The sequence below is a fragment of the Cricetulus griseus genome, chromosome 10, assembly GCF_003668045.3.
Source record: "Cricetulus griseus strain 17A/GY chromosome 10, alternate assembly CriGri-PICRH-1.0, whole genome shotgun sequence".
In the NCBI taxonomy this organism is placed as follows: Eukaryota; Metazoa; Chordata; class Mammalia; order Rodentia; family Cricetidae; genus Cricetulus; species Cricetulus griseus.
In genome coordinates, this window is record NC_048603.1 from 17752526 (window position 1) to 17771351 (window position 18826).

At 42.8% G+C, this 18826-nt stretch overlaps 1 protein-coding gene across 2 annotated transcripts in view; it reads right to left on the reverse strand.

Annotated features, from left to right (window-relative positions):
* Positions 1–18826, reverse strand: part of Ptdss1 (phosphatidylserine synthase 1) — a 46193-nt gene that overhangs the window by 25925 nt on the left and 1442 nt on the right. Inside the window, exons 2-4 of one of the 2 annotated variants that reach the window (XM_027431538.2) lie at positions 10207–10298; positions 4328–4372; positions 1787–1911 (exon numbers count right to left, since the gene is read on the reverse strand). In XM_027431538.2, the coding sequence (XP_027287339.1) occupies positions 1787–1911; positions 4328–4372; positions 10207–10298 (262 nt within the window). Of the gene's footprint in view, positions 1–1786; positions 1912–4327; positions 4373–8337; positions 8361–10206; positions 10299–18826 lie in introns of those variants that run through there. The other variant, XM_035449688.1, reaches the window with a different exon arrangement.

Here is an 18826-nt window from a genome sequence, read left to right on the forward strand (position 1 = left end):
CCTCTGCTGCTGGTTGAGTTCCTGCCCTGATGGTCCTTCAATGATCAACTTTAACTGGGACTGTAATGAACCCTTGTTTTTGCTTTCATTGAGAATCCCAGGAAAGTAAACGTTTAGAAGTATCATCCTACCAGGCGTTGGTGGCGCACGCCCTTAATCCCAGCACACTGGAGGCAGAGGCAGGTAGATCTCTGTGAGTTCAAGACCAGCCTGGTCTACAAGAGCTAGTTGCAGGACAGGCTCCAAAGCCACAGAGAAACCCTGTCTCGAAAAACAACAAAAAAAGAATTATCGTCCCAAGAAGGTTCTAGCATTCAGTGATAAAGATTATTTCCTGATCTTTTAATCCCTTCGTTATCTCGTAATTACCAGAGCAAATGTCTGTGCCCAAATGCCTATTCTTTCTCCAGAACACCACCAGCTTGCACTGGACAGTAGGCATGCAAAACACTAGATGAGAATGTCACAGAAAAAAAACAACAGCTACTGACTTTGGTTTTAGCCCCTGGCTCCCTTGCAGGCTCCTGAGGTGAAAGGGTGCTGAGAGCATCTTTTGCACTAATGGTCTTTCAACTGTTTCAGAGGTAGTTCCTGATGCCTTGGAAATCCCAGAATGTCTGGAGTGTTTCTTACTCTAATGAGGCAATCTCCTGGATGGGAGCTCAGCACTCAAAAGACAAAGGATTAGATGCCAAATTTCCAGTCCCACCCTGCATCCCGAGACAAAACCATCACGAAAGCCGCTCAACTGTAGGGCTTGGAGAGCTTTGAGGAGAGTGGCACATTTGCAGGCTAGGACTGTGGTACACCTTACCTCTAAAGGGGCCCAAGTTACTGCATTTGGAACCCTGCCAGCCCTCAAGCCAAGTACCTCTTCTCTGGCTATTCATCTGTATCCCATTCCATATCCCTTTAAATGAATTGGTGAAATGCATCGTTTGAGTCCTGCAGGCTGAAGTCATGAAGACAGTGCAATGCTCCTATGTGTGGCTGTCTATTCAGAAGCTCCGGTGGCAGTATAGACTTGTGACTCACATGGAATACAGGCAGTCCCGAGGACTGACTTCTTAGCTATGGGAACTAACAGTTCATGAAGGTAGTGTTGCTGGTGTCAGAAGAGCTGGAAAACTGAATCGTGTAGGCAAAACCCGTAATATCTCATCACAGAAATGATAGCCCTGAGTATAAAGAAAAAAAAAGTTGACTTTTCCTCCCAAATACATAGTCTTATCAATAAAAGAAAGTCAAAATAATAGTTGTCTTAGCTAACACTACAAAGGGTTCATGCATGTGTGTTCTAAACATGTAACAAATGAAATCTGACCCTTTATGGCAAGCAGGTGGAAGACTGTAGCACCAGGCTTCAGGCACTATAGCAGAGGCTGAGCATGACCCTGACTGGTACAGTAGTAGCTGAAGAGATCCCTATGTGCCAGGCACCGCGCAGGCCTCATGGGATTCATAGCCATCATTAATCTGTTCAATACACGAAGTACCATTTTCACCTTGCAGAACAGTAAGTGATACAAGCAGAATTCAGGACCAAGGCCATATGGAGGGCGTGTGTATATTGTGTGTATTCTTCTTAGCATATGCCTTTGTTTCATGAGAGGTTTTCATTTTCCTGGATGACATCGCTTTGGAAAATCTACACAGTGGTGCACCCTGAGATCCAGTTTTTAGCTATACACCCAGGAAATAAGGAAAGGGATCAGCTTAAGATGTGGACTCTATCTCCTACATCCCGGACACTACCAAGATCACAGGACAACTAACAAGTACATACCATGATGTCTGCTTCTCTGGTGGCATATCGAAGATTGGGATCTAGCCAATACATTAGGGATTTAACCTGCTCGAAGTTCAGGAAAAGGAGAAATACCAAGAAGAGGAAGTACAGCACACTGAGGCCTGGTGGAAACAAAACAAGGTCAAGTTTAGGAAAGACACACATTAATTAGACCCAGTGGCTTGGAGTTAAGGTACACATGAAAATCACAACGTAGCCTTTTGAGAATCTATCATAGCCGGGTATTTTCTTTGGTGAGAGGATCTGATGCAAAAAATGAAGGAAACAATGTTTTATGAAGGTGAATGAGTGGATTACAGGTGGGTCACACTTTCATATTCTATTGGAGACTTACCCTTCAAATTAGCTGTGACAAGTATTTTTTTTTTAATTGCATCTATCATAATGGCTATCCTAAAGAAACAAACCCCATGTCATTTAAAAAAGTAAAGCTAGCCAGGTGGTGGTGGTGCACAACTTTGATCCTATTACTCAAGAGGCAGAGGCAGAGGATCTCTGTGAGTTCGAGACCAGGCTGGTCTACAGAGCCAGTTCCCAGACAGGCTCCAAAGCTACAGAGAAACCCTGTCTCAAAAAACAAAACAAAACAAAAAAAAATCAACCCAACAACAAAAAAGCAAAGCCACTAACACACTGCAAGTCAAAGGCTTGTATGTTACTTTTCCAAAAGATTTGACACCCCCCAACCCTGCCACCAGAGGGGGCTGTCATTTCTTCTGTTAAGCCTGCTGGAATTAGATCAGTGATGCAGGGCATCCAGGTTCTGTCATACTTATCGCCTTCAATCACAAATTTGGCTTAGCTCTCATCTCCAAATAGCCATCCTAGAGAAGAGGATGTGTGTATCTGGAATGAATCCTTAGCGAGGGCTACAGCCCCAGCCTTCTAGCTCAACCCCTCTCCATTCACCAAGGACAACACTGCACTGAGGCCCCCCCGCCCCCCAGTAGAGCAAGGCCAACCCAGCCAAGGAACATTTTCTGATACATGACAACTACCTTGGGGAACTGCTTCCAATATCCTTTACACCACACTCCTTAGCCTGCCCACAAGCCTGAATGTTTCTGTCTATGCTGGTTCTCTGCTCTTTTACTCACTGTTCTTCCCTGCCCACCTGGGCCTGTAAAATGCCAAGTACTTTCCAGCCACGAGGCCACCTCAGCAGCCTCTTTATCTAGGACCTGGCTCCCCCACTATGCTAATATGCACAGACCCTTACTGCATCCAAATTTTAGATTGAGTCACTCCCTCAGGCCTTTCCTCATTATTCCAGTGGAATCAGCCACTCAGTTGCTGTCACTTCACCCAGTTTTACCTAGCTAAATGCTTAGTAACAGTTTATAATTTTTGACTATTGGTTACTTTAATCGTTTGCTCCCTATAGCTGTCCTCTGGCCCTTGGCTGGAGGAGGGGGCTCCCAAGGACAAGGTCTTATTTGTCTTATCCTCCTGGATAGCCTCAGGTCTTCAAATCTGTCACATACGCAGTGAAAAGAGCTGGTAAAAACTTCCTGGAGTAAATTCGAAATGGTGAAGAGTTGCCGGGTGTGGTAGTACACACCTTTAATCCCAGCACTTGGGAATCTCTACAGGTTCAAGGCCAGCTTGATCTACATAGTGAGCCACAGGACAGCCAGGACTACACAGCTCTGTCTCAAAACAACAAAACAAACAAAGATGAAGAGTTGTCTTTACTAGCTGAAGGATGTAAGGTGGGCAACTTTAGCAGAATAACCTCTTACATTTCCAAGCAAGGATACACTGCCTTAACCTACAATTTATTGTATGTCTTACTTAGGCATGATAAGGACAAACACTCTAAGTATTAAAATTTTATTTTACACTCATTCAGGCCATTTGACTTTCCGGATGACAGAATCAAGTAAAAATAAGACTCGATATTTATATTCTTAATAACAAACTTCAGACCGAATGAGGACTCTGTCTTCCAGAAGCTTCTTACTTTCCAAATTCCTAGAAACCGCACTGCTGGGCTTCCACAGACGCTAATAAGATAAATGTGCTCTTAGCATGAACATGAGCTTGCATGAGTAAAGCAAAATAAGTCAGAAAATAGGGGCATTTGCTGAAGCCAAGCTCTGTGTACACAAAGAAACAAAAGCATTAAAAGCAGGCACATGGAACAGAACTGGTGCCTGTGTATGGGAATTTATACTCTCAGCAACCATTTTTCTTATCAAAGAATCTTAGTAACATTTTTGTATTAGGTATACTAAAAAGTTGGATTTCTGTTTGTTTTTAAGCTGTGATATTAAATCACTATCGTGCTGTGCTACACAGACAAAAGATTTTGTTTTGTTTTGTTTTGAGACGGATTTCCTGTGTAGCCTTGGTTGTCCTGGAACTTGCTCTGTAGACCAGGCTGGCCTTGAACTCACAGATCTGCCTGCCTCTGCCTCCTGAGTGCTGGAACTAAAGGTGTGCACCACAACTGCCAGGCAAGAAAAGATTGTTTTAAAAGTAGAAAGAATTTTGTCATCTACTAACGGGACTCACCAAAAACCATTCGCCACAAGGCTGGATGAGGTCTGGTAAATGGACCTGCAAAGAGAGGACATGAAGTTAGAATAAACTGGACTGAGCCACAAAAGAAAGCTCTGTTAATCTACATACAGAGAACAGTAAAAAAGGCTCTCCACTGTTAATTTTTATTTTCTCTCTTTTCTTTCCCCACGCCTTTTCAAGCAGCCTTCTTAACCATGGAAAACTGCAGAATTATGAACCCTACATGCCAAGAGGGACATGCCAGGCAGGTACAGCAAGGCTCTGCCTTCAGTTGCCCTGTGCTGGAACTGACTTCAGTAGCTTGGGACAAAACAGGGAAGGATTCAGAGCTACCCTCCTTGTTTCTGGGACTCCAGCCAGCAGGGGCAGTAGTGGTTAGCGGCACCCTCATCTGGGAACTGGGGGTCATGGCAAGGATGGTTCCAGTAGAGTTCACTGTAGAAGTAGCAAAGTACAACCTCTTTTTGTTTGTTTAGTATCAAACAAAACAATCGTGTCAAGTAGGTTTTGTGAGCAGGTTTGGGGAACAACATGATGAGGAAACAGGGTTAGAATGATGAAGTAATCTGCCTCTAGTCACACAGTCTGCCAATCAGGGCTGGAGTCACTGAGATGCAGTCCTGAGAGATCACAGAGTTTGAGGGGAGGCCTTTATTACAGAATATACCCCGGGCCCACAAAAGCTAGAGAGCCACTGGAAGGTCCTCTGCTGAGAAGTCTCATCACTAACTGCAGATTCAAATGGGCTCCGTCTAACCCCAGGGATGGGGTGTTTTAGTTCAAATTAAACTTGCACTTGATGATCATTTGCTATCCTGGGATAGAGGTAGAACTTAAAAGTTTCCAGGTTTTGTTGTTGTTTGTCTCCTAAAGGAAACAAAGAAGAATGGAGAGTAGAAAAAGAGGAGATGGCAGGGGAAATGAGGTAGACATCATACCCTCTCCTTCCCGGGCCTCCCAAGGGCTCTTATACTGTACTTCCCTATAGAATGACGCCCCCTTACAGGATTAGGAAGACTAGGAACCAAACACACACACACACACACACACACACACACACACACACACACACACACACACAGAGCCAAAGGGATTCTGGTGAGTGTCCACCCCTCTCCTGTCTAACTCAGGTGCACTCTAAACCAGCAGAGGTAATCCTAGTCCCCTGAGACTTTTCAGGCAGCACACACCTATTGTACATCTACATGCCCACTGGACTCAGCGAATTATAAGTTCCTGTCCTCAGGACTGGGCAGAAGAAGTGCATGCCCCAATTCTAGCCCCAAAGACTTGAGAACAAGGACACTAAAGAGGTTCCAAGAAGGGACAAGCCTATATAGTCTAAGAGCACTGGAAGTTGAGGCAAGAGGGTTAGGAATTCAAGGCCAGTCTGGGCTACATAACTAGACCGTGTCTCAAAAATCAAAAGCAGGAGGCTCGGGAGGCGGCTTTGTGGGTAACCATTTGTTAGGCAGATGTGGGGACCTGAGTTCAAATCCCAGAAAGCTGACTGCAACAGTATCCATTTATAATCCCAGGGTTCCAATGCTGAGATGGAAGGCAGAGGCAGAAGACTCTGCTCACAAGCCATGTGCCTTGACATATGCAATGGCAAACAACAAAGACGCCGACAAACACCCAAGCTTATCACTGACTCATAGCATGCATGTCCCTGCACCCACCCCCATCAACATGGGCACATACATGCATACCCATCATACATGCGATGATGATTAAAAATCAAAGACAGGTTGCTTCACTTCTAACAACATAGAAAACCATCCAAGCTCACTCAGCTACTGCTGGATAATACTTGCCCTGGGTGTCAGCTTAAGGCCATCTGGGTAGAGAGGCCCAGGGTTAACTGCTCACAATGACAAAGAAGGGGTGAAGAGTGTGGGTCTCTCTACAGCCACTTGTTGCGTTATCAAGCTCGAGGGCCTCTCTGAACTCAAAGTGATGTAAGAGAGTAACACAATTTCCTTATCCTTTAAGCTATTCCAAGTAGGGTTTTCTGATACTCACGCTATTCAGATTCTAATAAAATAATCACAGAGCCCTTGTCCATGAAAGAAGACCAAAACTACCACACTGATATCATATCTGAATTCACACATGCAAGATGAAGTACATGGTCATATACAAGCATTTGGACAAATGCCTATGAAGTTGCCAAAAGGAAACCATTCTGGGTATGCCATCCTCTTGAAGGCATGTCCCCAGATGTCTCTGAAGGAAAATACGGGGAGTTTGGGACTCCATTCTCATGTTCGTTTTCATTAATGTATCTGGGTACAGGTGACAAGGGGGGGGGCGGGGAAGAACAGAGAATAAAGGTAACAATACTAGTGCCAGAGATGAGTCATGTAATAGATACTCTACTTGAGAATGTGCCCTTCTGGGAGGCCTCCTGGGAAGGCCAGCAACCTGAACTCTAGAGCTAAGGGAAAGGCTACAAGCCTTTCTGAAGGGACCACCTGAAGCTAAGTGTTCTTCCACGTGGAAAAAAAAAAATGAGTTTTTACCACTTATGTAAAGTGTGAACAAGTGACCTTTACAAAACAAATTACCTAAATATGGAGGCTGTGCAAGCATGGTTCCAAGAGAATCCCACTGCCTGCCTGGCTGGTGCTCTGGTTTGATATGGTTTGTCCCCTGAAAGCTCTAGAAATACATGCTGAAATCTGAGTGCTGCCTCAGTTGGCTGCTGCTGTGGTGGTTCAGGGAGGAGGGGCCTTTAAGAGGCGTTTGGATGATTAATGCAGCAGCTCTTTAGTTAATTAGGTTAATGTTAACTCTCATGGGTTTGACTAAGTTCTTGGTCTCACAAGCCTGGGCTATTTATCTGAAGCGCAGATCCTGTTTTATCTCTTCACAGGAAGGCTCAGATCAATCTTCTAGCTTCTTCCAATCATAGACCATCTGTGGGTAGCAGAGCAGCACCACACTAACCTTCACCTACATTATCTAAAGCATGCTATGTGTAGGTCAGCCAAGCCTACAGTATGGGAAAAGTAAGGCTGACAGGAAGGAACGGAAACAGAAGGAAGGGGAGCATATTACAGTCAGGTGAAGGCGGCACAGAGCGCACCTAATATGAGAGATGGCTGGAGCAAGGCCAAGGAAGGAACACACAGACCCAATCCTGAAAGCCAGGCAGACAGGGCTGGCAAGCGACCTCAGATGATGACCCCAGTAGTCACAGGTTTCAGCTTTCTCATCTATAAACTGAGCGGGCTGAACTAGATGAGCTCTAGACTGGTGATTCTCTCTTCACCTGGACTCTAGAGTCTGCCACGGTTTGGCTAAGAAGAAGGTAATACACCAGGACCAATAGCACGGGTTTATCTTCCCACATCTTGACCATAGTCCCATGATGAGAGAAGGCACGGCTGGAGGGCTTCACTGGAGAACGGAGGAAAACCCAGAAGTCATACCAATTACTTCAAATAGATTTAATTTAATCCCTCCACATCCATGCCTGTGGCATCTGTGAAAGAACCCCCAGTGCTCAGATTCTGAAGAAGCACCAGGAAAGACACTTGCAAATCAGGGCTATTGAGACTCACCTTGAATTTTCAGAAAGCTCTGGGCTCAAAATAACCAGAAAACAAACACATATACCTCCAACTATGAAAAGGTGACCTCTGAGAAAGCTGTATTTTTTATACCACCTTTGAATGAGAACGTTAGTTGAACAGTACAGGGGAGACACTTATACTGGATACCTCTGCAACATTCCAACATGGCGCCCTTGAAGGAAACAAGGGGCTGTATAATGACCAACAGCTCCTTCTAAGCTTAAAATCTGAAGACATTAAATGATGCATATAAGGAGGAAAATGAAAGCTTGAAGCACCAAAAAGACATGGGGGGTTGGGAGTTGGGGGTTGTTCTTAGGAAATTTTACAGCAAGGTCAATAATGTAATCTTGTCTTCCTATCCTAGTAACTATGAATCAACTAACCATCAATCATCAAGAAAAAGAACAAGTATTATACCTGCATAAGGTTTGTAGGTTCATATAGTGTAAGATTTCCACTAAAGGTAAATTTAATTTAAAAGCTGAAGTTGGGTCTTGAGAGATGGCTCAGCAGGTAGAGAAGCCGTCCCCAAAGTGTGAGGCCTGCATGATGGTTCACCTGTAAACCCAGCAGAAGCGGTAGAGTCAGAGCATCTCTGGAGGAATCGGCGACCTCTGGGTACAATTGAGAGGCCTGTCTCAATATATAAGATGGATATTGATCCAAGAAAACAGCTGGTGTTTGACCTCTGGCCTCCACTCCACACACAGACAGTTGTGAATGTATACACCCGAGCACACGTACCACACAAATGAAAACAAATACAGGCTAAAATGTCAGTTAAGCTAAACTGAGCTTCCAAATAACAGGCCACTTTTTTTCCTTATTGAAGAAACTAGGAGTTGTGGGTTTACTGTCTTGATTTCTATGCTACCAGCAAAAACTACCATAATTTTATAAACACAGTGCTACACAGGAGAAGCAAAACAACAAAACAAAATTTAACTGCCACCACCTTGGGAGACCTGAAGGCCTTTGCCATAGACCACGTCCAACAGCACCCAGTAACATTCAGAATGAGACTCCTGTGCCACACACAGCAATCTGCTGAAGCATGCGAGTCTGTGTGGTGAATACATCTTGAAGGATGACACTTTAAATCTGAGATCTCAGACGTGTGAGAAAGATAGATGCACTGAGCATTTAGAAATGGGTACACAGGAAAGCACAGAGTATCCTAGAAAGGAGATACGGGAAAGGATTAGGAACAAAATATAGTAGCTTATAAGGAACACTTCAGAGGGAAGGTATGAGTTAATCAGAAGCAAGCAAGGAAGGTTTTTTCCTTCTTTCTCCCAATCCTGACAGAGCAGGTCTATAATCATCAAATGTCTGCCCAATCGAAATGCACAATCAGCAAAGATAACTGTGATAGCAGATGGAAAATTGTTTAAGTAATAAATACAATAGTTCTGTCTTTAGCAAAAAAAAAAAACAGTAACAATAACTGAGTATTGTACAGCTGTTAATAATAATAAAAAACATCAAGGAAAAGAACAGTTGAGCAGGGCATGGTGGTGTATTCCTGAAATCACTTGTGATTCCAGCACTTAGGAGACCAAGGTAGGAAGATCAACCAGTCAAGGTCATCCTGTGCTGTGTAGGCAGTTCCAGACAGCCTTATAATACATAGGGAGATCTTGCCCCATCCCACCCCCAGACCCCCCCCCCCCCCGCCAAAAAATACAACTAACAAACAAAAGGAACAAAAAACTTTCAATTCTTCACAATTTGCATGCAGTTTGGCTCCCAAGGGTTCGTGTGTCAGGAGCTTGATTCCAGTGTAGTAATATTAAAAGTTAGTGGAAGAGGCAGGAGTCAGGATCTATCTAGTGGGAGATCACTGAGTGCTGCCCTCAAAATGAATAATGCAGTTCTCTTGGGACCCTGGTTATCATCAAAGGGTCATTAGAAAATATCAAATCCAGTCTTGCTAGGTAGGGTCCCCTTCTTGTATATAATTCTATTGTGAGACAAATGCCTCGCCAAATCCCCATACGTTTTGTTAGAGAAATAAAAAACAAGGCCACCCATGGGATTAACATTATTAATTAGTTAGCTCTCACAATGTCTTCCTGTTATCCCCATCAGACAGCAGAAAAACTGAAACACATTTAAGGACAGTGGGGGCCAGAGCTCAGAGGAGGCAGAACAGGCAATCTGCCATCTGAGTCTGTGCCTGTGACGGCTACACAAAACCCATCTTACAGACAACTTGCATCTCAAAAAGTCAGAAGGGCATGATGTTCATGAGAACAACAGATCAGGGTATCGCTCATCACTCACCGTTGGGGAACGCCAGCACACTGATGATGAGAAAGAAGAAAATAACTGAGAGGATGCCTCTCCAGATGTTGTCTTCAGGAACAGAGTCATCCCTGAAAATAGAAGACACAGACAATTCATTCTCAGATCTAAATAGGAAACCAAAATGCAGTACACTTTCCACAGTCACCCGGAGACTGCAGATTTTCTTTTGCTGAAGGAAGTCACTGCTCACAGTTTAGGGGTCAGTGTCATTTCCTAAAACCAACACTCTCATAATAAAGACCAGTTCTTACAGGAAAAGCTTCCGGAGGCTGAAGGTATAGCTCAGGAGTGCTCTGTGTGTTTAGCACACACAAAGCTCATCTCCACCACCAAAATTATATAAATAAAACTGATCATTTTAAACACCAACTTACATTCTACTCAGACATGCATCTGAGACCTACTGTTCTTCAAACACAAAAAACAAAACCCCAGGATGTCAAAGCACAAGGTTTGTTTTTGAGAAATGTCTTTTGATGGTAAAAATAACAAAAGATGCACTTCGCTGTCCAGGAAGTGGCAAGAAAAATTTCAAAAAGTCAGAATGGAACAAGAAATCACCAGGAAGGCAGCAATATAACAAGATTATATCAACTACTCTTGAAAATGGGAAGCTGGGGACCTATAGGATGTAGGAAGAGGCATGAGAACAGGTAACAAGAAAGTGACCAGTAAAAAGAAAATCAAGAGGGGAAAAAAAAGAAATCACAAGATTTAAAATCAGAGCAGAAGCAGAATGATGAAGAAGGAAATGGCTACCCTTCCTCCCGATCATGGCCTCTCTAAATATCTAGTGCCCCATCACCCCAGTGACTGGACTGGTCCCCTTGGTGGCGGATATGTTGTTCCCTGTCTACCTTGCCAGAGCATACTTTTGAAATAGAGACTTACTCCCTTCTGTTCTTGGGACCTGATACATGCTACACACTCAACAGATACTGCAGACTGACTTTTATAAGGAGGAGCTACTTTGTAAACACTATGTCAGACACTTTATATTGATAGACAGACTGACAGACTGGCAACATATGTGGCACTCAAGAATAGCAAAAGCAAAGGAGGAAACAGAAATGTAAGACAAGAAGGAGGTTTCCTGAATTATTGATAATTTCTGAGAGTCTTGGGAGAAGAAAGTTCAGCACTGCAGATTTTAAAATGCAGAATGAGTAGGCAGAAAAGTATGGCATGAAACAGAACGGAAGGAGATATTTTAAAGACAGGGAGACAAGTAGCAAGCAACTAAAATTGATAAAAAGAAGCTGAATTTATGCTGTGCAGTGGTGGTGTACACTGGAGAAGCAGAGGCAGAGACAAGTGGATCTCTGAGTCCAAGGCCAGCCTGGGCTATAAAGTAAATTCCAGGACAGTCAGGGCTACGCAAAGAAACCCTATCTCGCAAAATGGCTGTATAGGAGGAATACAAAATCTTCGTTCAGACCAACATCCCACTGCCCTTGCTGTGAGATAGTGGCAACAGCAGCTCCTCTTTATCAAGCATTTAGTTTGACAGGCAGTTAATTAACAATATTGCTAATTTTCACAGACAAATGCAAGATAGATGTTATCAACCACACTTCAAAAATGTCACAACTGCTCAGGAAGGTTGAGTAACTTTCCCACAGCACAAGTTAGCAGATGCAGCATGGGCATTGGAACCAGGGCTGCTAGATCCCAGGGGTGATGCTTCTCCTATGCCCAGCTGCTGGGTTTTTCCTGACCCAGGAAGTCAGTGTGAGTCAGGACAGAAGCAACGAGTAGGCAGGAAAGACTTTGACAGGCACTCTCTCTTACACACACACACACACACACACACACACACACACACACACTAACATACATACAATAACACATTTTTCTTAACTCAAAAATAATTCCTGACTAGTCAAAACACTTGAAAACACACATCAACATAAGAACTTGAAATTGATACTAAGAATATAAAAATCAAAGCTGAGTGCAGTAAATCACACTGGTGAGCTCAGCACTTAGGACACTGATGTAAGAAGATTGGGAGTTTGAGGCCAACATAGAATACATAGCAGTTTCAAGTCAACCTGGGCAACAAAGCACACACCCTATCTTAAAATAATAATAATAATAATAATAATAATAATAATAATAATAAATTATAATAGTAATTGTTATTGTTATTATTAATAATCGTTATGATGATTAATGATAAAAACAAATCTGTAATGTCTAACCTTTGAGCAACATTATTGGGAAAAACCAAATATGGCCTATTTAATGTCTGAGAGGGAAAAAGGTGATGAAACAACATTAACAATGGCAGTATTTATTTATTAATTATTTTTGGTTTTTCGAGACAGGGTTTCTCTGTAGCTTTGGAACCTATCCTAGAACTAGCTCTTGTAGAGGCTGATCTGGAACTCACAGACATCCACCAACAATGGCGGTTTTGTATTTGCCTAATTAGAAAAAGATGTATAAAGACAATGAGGACTTTAATAAACTGGAAAAATCTTGAACAGGAGATTATACTCAAACTCAGTAGTGAGTTTAACGAGAGCCGGTCCGTAGTCCATAAGGTTAAGATATCTTTATTCAGATAAACACCAGCCAAACACAAGCCAGAGAGTGCCAGGGGCAGCAAGGCAGGCAGGCCAGAGAGAAGGGTCTCCCATGTGCCTTGCAGTCCCTTAAAAACCTATTACCCTTCATTCTGACCTCACCTTGACCACACCCTAACAGGTGTGGTTAGGCACACCTGTAGCCAGCCTCTAACAGGTGTGGCTTACTGTCCCCCACCAGTGAGTTTGAGGAGGGGAGAATCTGAATCCTGTCAGGCCACGCCCCTTCCTTCACAATCTGGCATGCCTCAGGCACAGACAGGATGTGGTGTCTCTTACACTTGGCACAGGTGAGAGTGCCCAAAAGGAACCAAACACACTGCAGGGATGCCCACCTAGCCTCATGGTTATCTGAGCACACAAGGCCATACTTCAAGGCCTGCTGTGAGTCCATCTTCTCTCAACTCCAAGTCATCAAGAAATGTTGCCTTGGGTTGCGGTGCATAGACAGTGTCCAGTTATGCATAACAAGGAACTAGATGACAGCAATCCCACTCAGAGACAAAAACCAGACTTTATCTATGGTTATCAACTGTGTTCTGTGCCTCACTGATCAAACCACCTGCTCTGTGAGTAAGCCACCTACTCAGTCTTCCTAACACTCCAACGTGGGAGGTGATCATAGCTACATCTTACTGATGAATCCTGGCCCCAGGACTGGTCCCGAGCTGTCTCCTGTGTAGGAGCTACACAGTGCAGTGACGGGGGATACAGTCTCTAGTTGAAATGCCAGCTGTGTGACCTTTGGCAAATTATTAACTTCTCTGTGCCTGTTTCCTCCTCTGTTAATAAAGACTGGTCATAAGCTCTACCTCATAGGATCCCCATGAGGATTAAATGACTTAGCTGCTACTTAGAGGAACTCCTAGTACAAAAGGGTCCACTCTCATTAGTCATGTCTCAACATCCTTCTGTTTCCATTCGCTTCTTCATCCAATTGGGGCTCTGTTGGGGGACTGTGAAATGCAGGTTCTAGGTCAAGGTTTCTCATTCATCAGCACATGGGCTTGGGGAGTGGGGGATCACGACAAAGTCCTCTTCTCTCTCTGCTAAACTTGATCTGTGCTGAAGAGCACTGGCCAGACAATGATGATGCAAAGCTGTGAACAAGATTGCCATTAAGTTCCCCAAGGCACAGGTCCCATCTGATTCTGTCAAGGGACCTAGGTGCTCACAGCAGGTTTACAGCAAGGATCTGCAATATAGTGGGGGTGTGGGTGTGGCAAGAACGTTCCGGATGGTATGGCAGAGTGGGTGGGGATTGGATAACATGATCCCAGCCTAACCTAAGAGTCCACTGACAGACTTTCCTACCCCCAGCAAAGGGTCACCTGCAGGGGCCTGCTGAGACCACACCAGGTATTAACAGCCTAATCAGGCTTGTAAACACCACTCAGTGAACATGGATGCTGTAGTGTAGAAACCACCCAGAGAGGAGATGACCGGAGCAGGTAAAGGACAAGTCAGGTGAGCTTTGGGACTCAGATTCTGTGTCGGTTCCATCTCTGACATCTATGGACAACTGGGGTGTAGTCTTCAGGAGACTAGGCAACTCCGCTTATTCATGACCTTTAGACAAGGCTTTTCTCCATGGAACCAGAAAGATGACAAGATCTAGTTAGTTAGTCTTCACCATGACTCCAGGCTATGTATCCCTATTCTCCTCTGACTTCCTTTGAGTACTTGAATTAGACAAATCATGTCACAACCAAGAACCATCTCTTCCAGTGGAAAATCTAATCCTAAATTACAAGGTATACCTATTTTATCCAGATGTCGTAGCCTTAACGAAGCATTCATTCTATCTTAAAGGAATTTGGGATCTGAATCAAGAATTACTTGCTCAAAGATCCACTAAAGAACTTCTTTCAAGTTTGCATAGGATATCCCTCATCCTTTCAATGACGGAAGATGTTGGGCCTTCCAAGGATGAAAGATATTGGGCCTCAACGATTTCACAGGAAACAAATATTGACAGGAAACAAAGAAGCTATAACACAAGGCATTGAGAACTATATACACAAGTCATCCTCTGTGCTTCTTGGAACATCAAGAAAGGTGTTCAGGAAAAGAGTCATCCAAATGAGCTGTGAAGGGTTCTGTGTGCTTGTGAGTGGGTAAGAGGAGCCAGAGGGGAGAGAGAGAGAGAGAGAGAGAGAGAGAGAGAGAGAGAGAGAGAGAGAGAGAGAGAGAGGTGGGTCATTTCCGTATCTGTTCTGGAGCTCAATCAGATCCACCAGTCAGCTGCCTGTGTCCTACAGTGAGATGAGCAGTTCAGGACACAATGCCTGAGCGAGCTTGTGATTAGAAATGCTGGAAGTTNAGAGAGAGAGAGAGAGAGAGAGAGAGAGAGAGAGAGAGAGAGAGAGAGAGAGCGCACGAAGTACTGGGGTGAGCCAGGGAGTGGCCTGAGCCTGAAGGGTATGCTGTGTGCAGACATGGAGGAGCAAAAGTCGAAAAGATAACCTACTCCGTGAGGTAGAGCCTCCACACCCAGCTTGTACTTTCCCGAGGTGGTAGGCACATAGCTACCCAACCAGCAAGGGGCAGGCAGGATCACAGTTTTGATTTAACAGGTAATCAGCCTGAAGGATAGGCCCCAGGGTAAGCCGTTCCAAGAGCTGATGCTTTGCTGAGCTAAAGCTTGAAATGGTCAAAGGAGAACAGCTAGGGACCAAAAGTCAGACTAAAGATGAACCAGGTGAACTCCAGAATAGCAGAGAGTTAAGTTAGGCTGACTGGCATAGGGATTGCTCTGCTGTTAAGCAACACTGAACACAAGGCAGACCAAGCTGACTGGACCAGTCCTGGTTTTTGAACTAGCTGAAATTTAAAAACAGCTGACAAATCTAGAGCTCCAAAGATACTATCACAAGATAAACTGTGATGTTTGAAACAATAAACAAGTATTTGAAAGGAGGAGCCCAAGAGGCAATAATTCCTTAATATATAATCTCTTTAAGGTAAGGCACCATTGAAACCAAATAAATATCTGAGTCACCCAAGGGCTGCTTATTCACTACAGATGACCTCAAAGAAATATATAGCTCTTCCCTTTAATAAGTTTATGATCTTATTGGGGGAATACTAAAAGCAACAGAAAAAAAGAGGTAAGTTTAAAAACATATAAAAATGCTTATTTAATTCTAATTATAAAATGATTCAAATAACTGGGAAAGAGAGATGGTGAGGATCAGTGTGAACAAATGCAACCTAATACAATTCAGCCTAACATACTCTGTCTACCTCTAGGGTTGGTGTAGCCTCTGTTGTGTACTTCTTGAGCCATCAATTAATATTGCCGGTGACAGAGAATTAAGGTTTCTGTTATATAGAGGAAAAAGATATGACATAGGAAAGCAGGACCAAGACAACCTCATTGGTAGTATTGGCAGGCATTTTCCATTGGGTCTTTATATGGTTTCGAGGGAAAAATTGGGAAGGCTGGGAGAAACCCCTAGAGAATCTTAAAGAGAGCCAGAAATATGGTCCAAGGAAAAATGAAAGAGTATAATTTCCAAAGTTGATAAAGGAAATTAAGTAGGAACTTAAAAACAAATCAAACATCTGCCCACTCCTCTGTCTGTCGGTTGTCTATCCTTTTAGTTCCATATCTGGAGAAAACAAGAACAAATGGATCAACAATCACATATGTACAGCCGTTTGCAACAAGGCAATCTAGACAGGGAACAATTTCTGTTCGAAAGTGCTAACAAGGCTGCCAATTCACTACATCTCTTCAGATCATGGGTAACAATGGCAGAAACTTGTGTGATTGCAATTTGGGGGTTATTTTTTGTTTTTGAGACAGGGTCTTACTATGTAGTCTTGGCTGCTGGAAAGCCACTATGGTTTCCTCCATTTGTAAGACTTTTCTAGTGAAGTTTCAGGGTGGGATGCCCTCAGTGACTATAAGAACCTACCAACAGACACAATCTCTGAATGACTCTACCATCTTCCAACAGCAACCTCTGTATTTAACCTCCCATCAGTAAGTGCCCTCGAGTGAAACTCAACCCAAAGGAACTCTCTAACAGAAGAACTCCTGGACAAAAGCAGCCTTAATTCGGACTTTTGTTTGAGGTGACAGATCCTTCACATTCCAAAATTCTTACAGGGTATTCACAGCACGTAATCTCACCAGGCACTATTCTTACATCTTGGTAATACAAAACTCCCAAGGTATTCTATTCTCTTAGTTAAGTGGGTCTTTGCAAAACAAACATCAAGCCATATTTTAAAAGTTTGAAAGAACTGCACTGAACATTATCTACCTGTAATTTCATCTAAGGTACTATAGTCAGTCAGTCATTAACAAAAGAGCACAGTGTGAACTTTTTTCAATTTAGAAACCATTACTTTTGGGGCTGGAGAGATGGCTCAGTGGTTAAGAGCACTCGAGGCTCTATCCAGAGAACCTGGGTTCAAATGCCAGCAACCACAGGGTGCCTCACAAGTGTCTGTAACTCCAGTTCCAGAGGATCCAACACCCTTACAAGACACACATGCAGGCAAAACAACATAAAAAGAAATAAAAATTTTTAAAAAATATAATTTTTGGTCTTCTTGGAGTAAAACTGAGCTATCTTTATAATATCCCATTTACATGAATCATAAATTTTTACAAAAAGTAGTTAATAACTCCTATTAATTATGCTTTTAATTTTATGTAAGGTAAAATGTCTGATTAATTGTTCCTCATTGTGTGATTTATGAAATTAGCATAGGAAATAAAAATTTTTATAACTTCTGCAAAGGTCCATAGCCCAAGGTTCCGATTATGTTTTTTTTCATTACTTTTGACAAGCTGCTAAAATTCATACTCATTTTTCATACTTCACTGCCACAATGCATCAAATAGACAGAATACATTATAAAAAAAAAGATTCCAGAACACTACTTTCTGCCTTAGAAAAGAGAAAGACAGATCTATTTTGAAATGGCCTACAATAATATTAAAGACATACGGTTGATTCTCTTTTCACCATCCAAAATAAAATAGTATAATTGCTTTTTTCATTTCAAAAGACACCCCCCACCCCCGTCACCATTCTGTCATTTCAAACCCACCTATTAGATGAAGTAGGTATGTCATACTAAGTCCATATTCCAAGGCCTCTACCTTTTTTCTCAATTCCAGAACAAAGTATATCCTATTCAGTAACAAATAAAATTTAGAAAGCATTTTCAAACAATGAAATCATGCTTCTTAACCACTTTACCTAGTGCCACACACTGAGCTAAACAACTACAAAAAAAAAAAGATTAATTCTCATTTAAATTCTACGAGGTGTTAATACTGATATTTTCACTTTGCATATAGATATGGAAACTGGGGCTTAACAAATTCTGCCAGTATACATACTGTATGTGGTAAAATTAAATGGAACAATGAGTAGTTGAATGTAACCATAATTAGTCTCATGAGTGAGCTCTCCCCAAAGCTAGAAACCATAGGAAGAGAGGGCTCATCTGCAGAATATTAGCAGACTTCACGATGACGGCTGTGGCACCCCTAAGAAAGAATAACTGTTGCCTACTATTTCTATCTTTGAAGTGATTTATAAAATAAACATTTGCAATTTAGTCTGTGTTGTACAACGGTGTCCCACGTGTAGAATTACTGGTCTTTGCCCTCACCTCTACTATTAACAGAAGCTTTTTCAATACTTGTGACTGGTCAATTCATCTTTGTATATTTCCCCCAGACTTTGATTGATTGTTGAATAAAAAATATCAAGAGGAGCTGGGTGTGATGGTATAAGCCTATGCTCACAACTCTAGGCTAAGGCAAAATGAGGGTTCAAGGCTAGCCTGGGCTACATGTCTAATCCTATTACAAAGAAAAAGAAGGTGCTGGAAACTCAAGAAAGTTACCATTAATGGGGCATCATACACCAGGTATTCTACTCAACAGGTTTGCACACATTCATTTAGTCTTCACAACCCTGAGCTGAAAACAAACATTTTATTCATTCTGCAGGCATGGACCCTCACACTCAGAA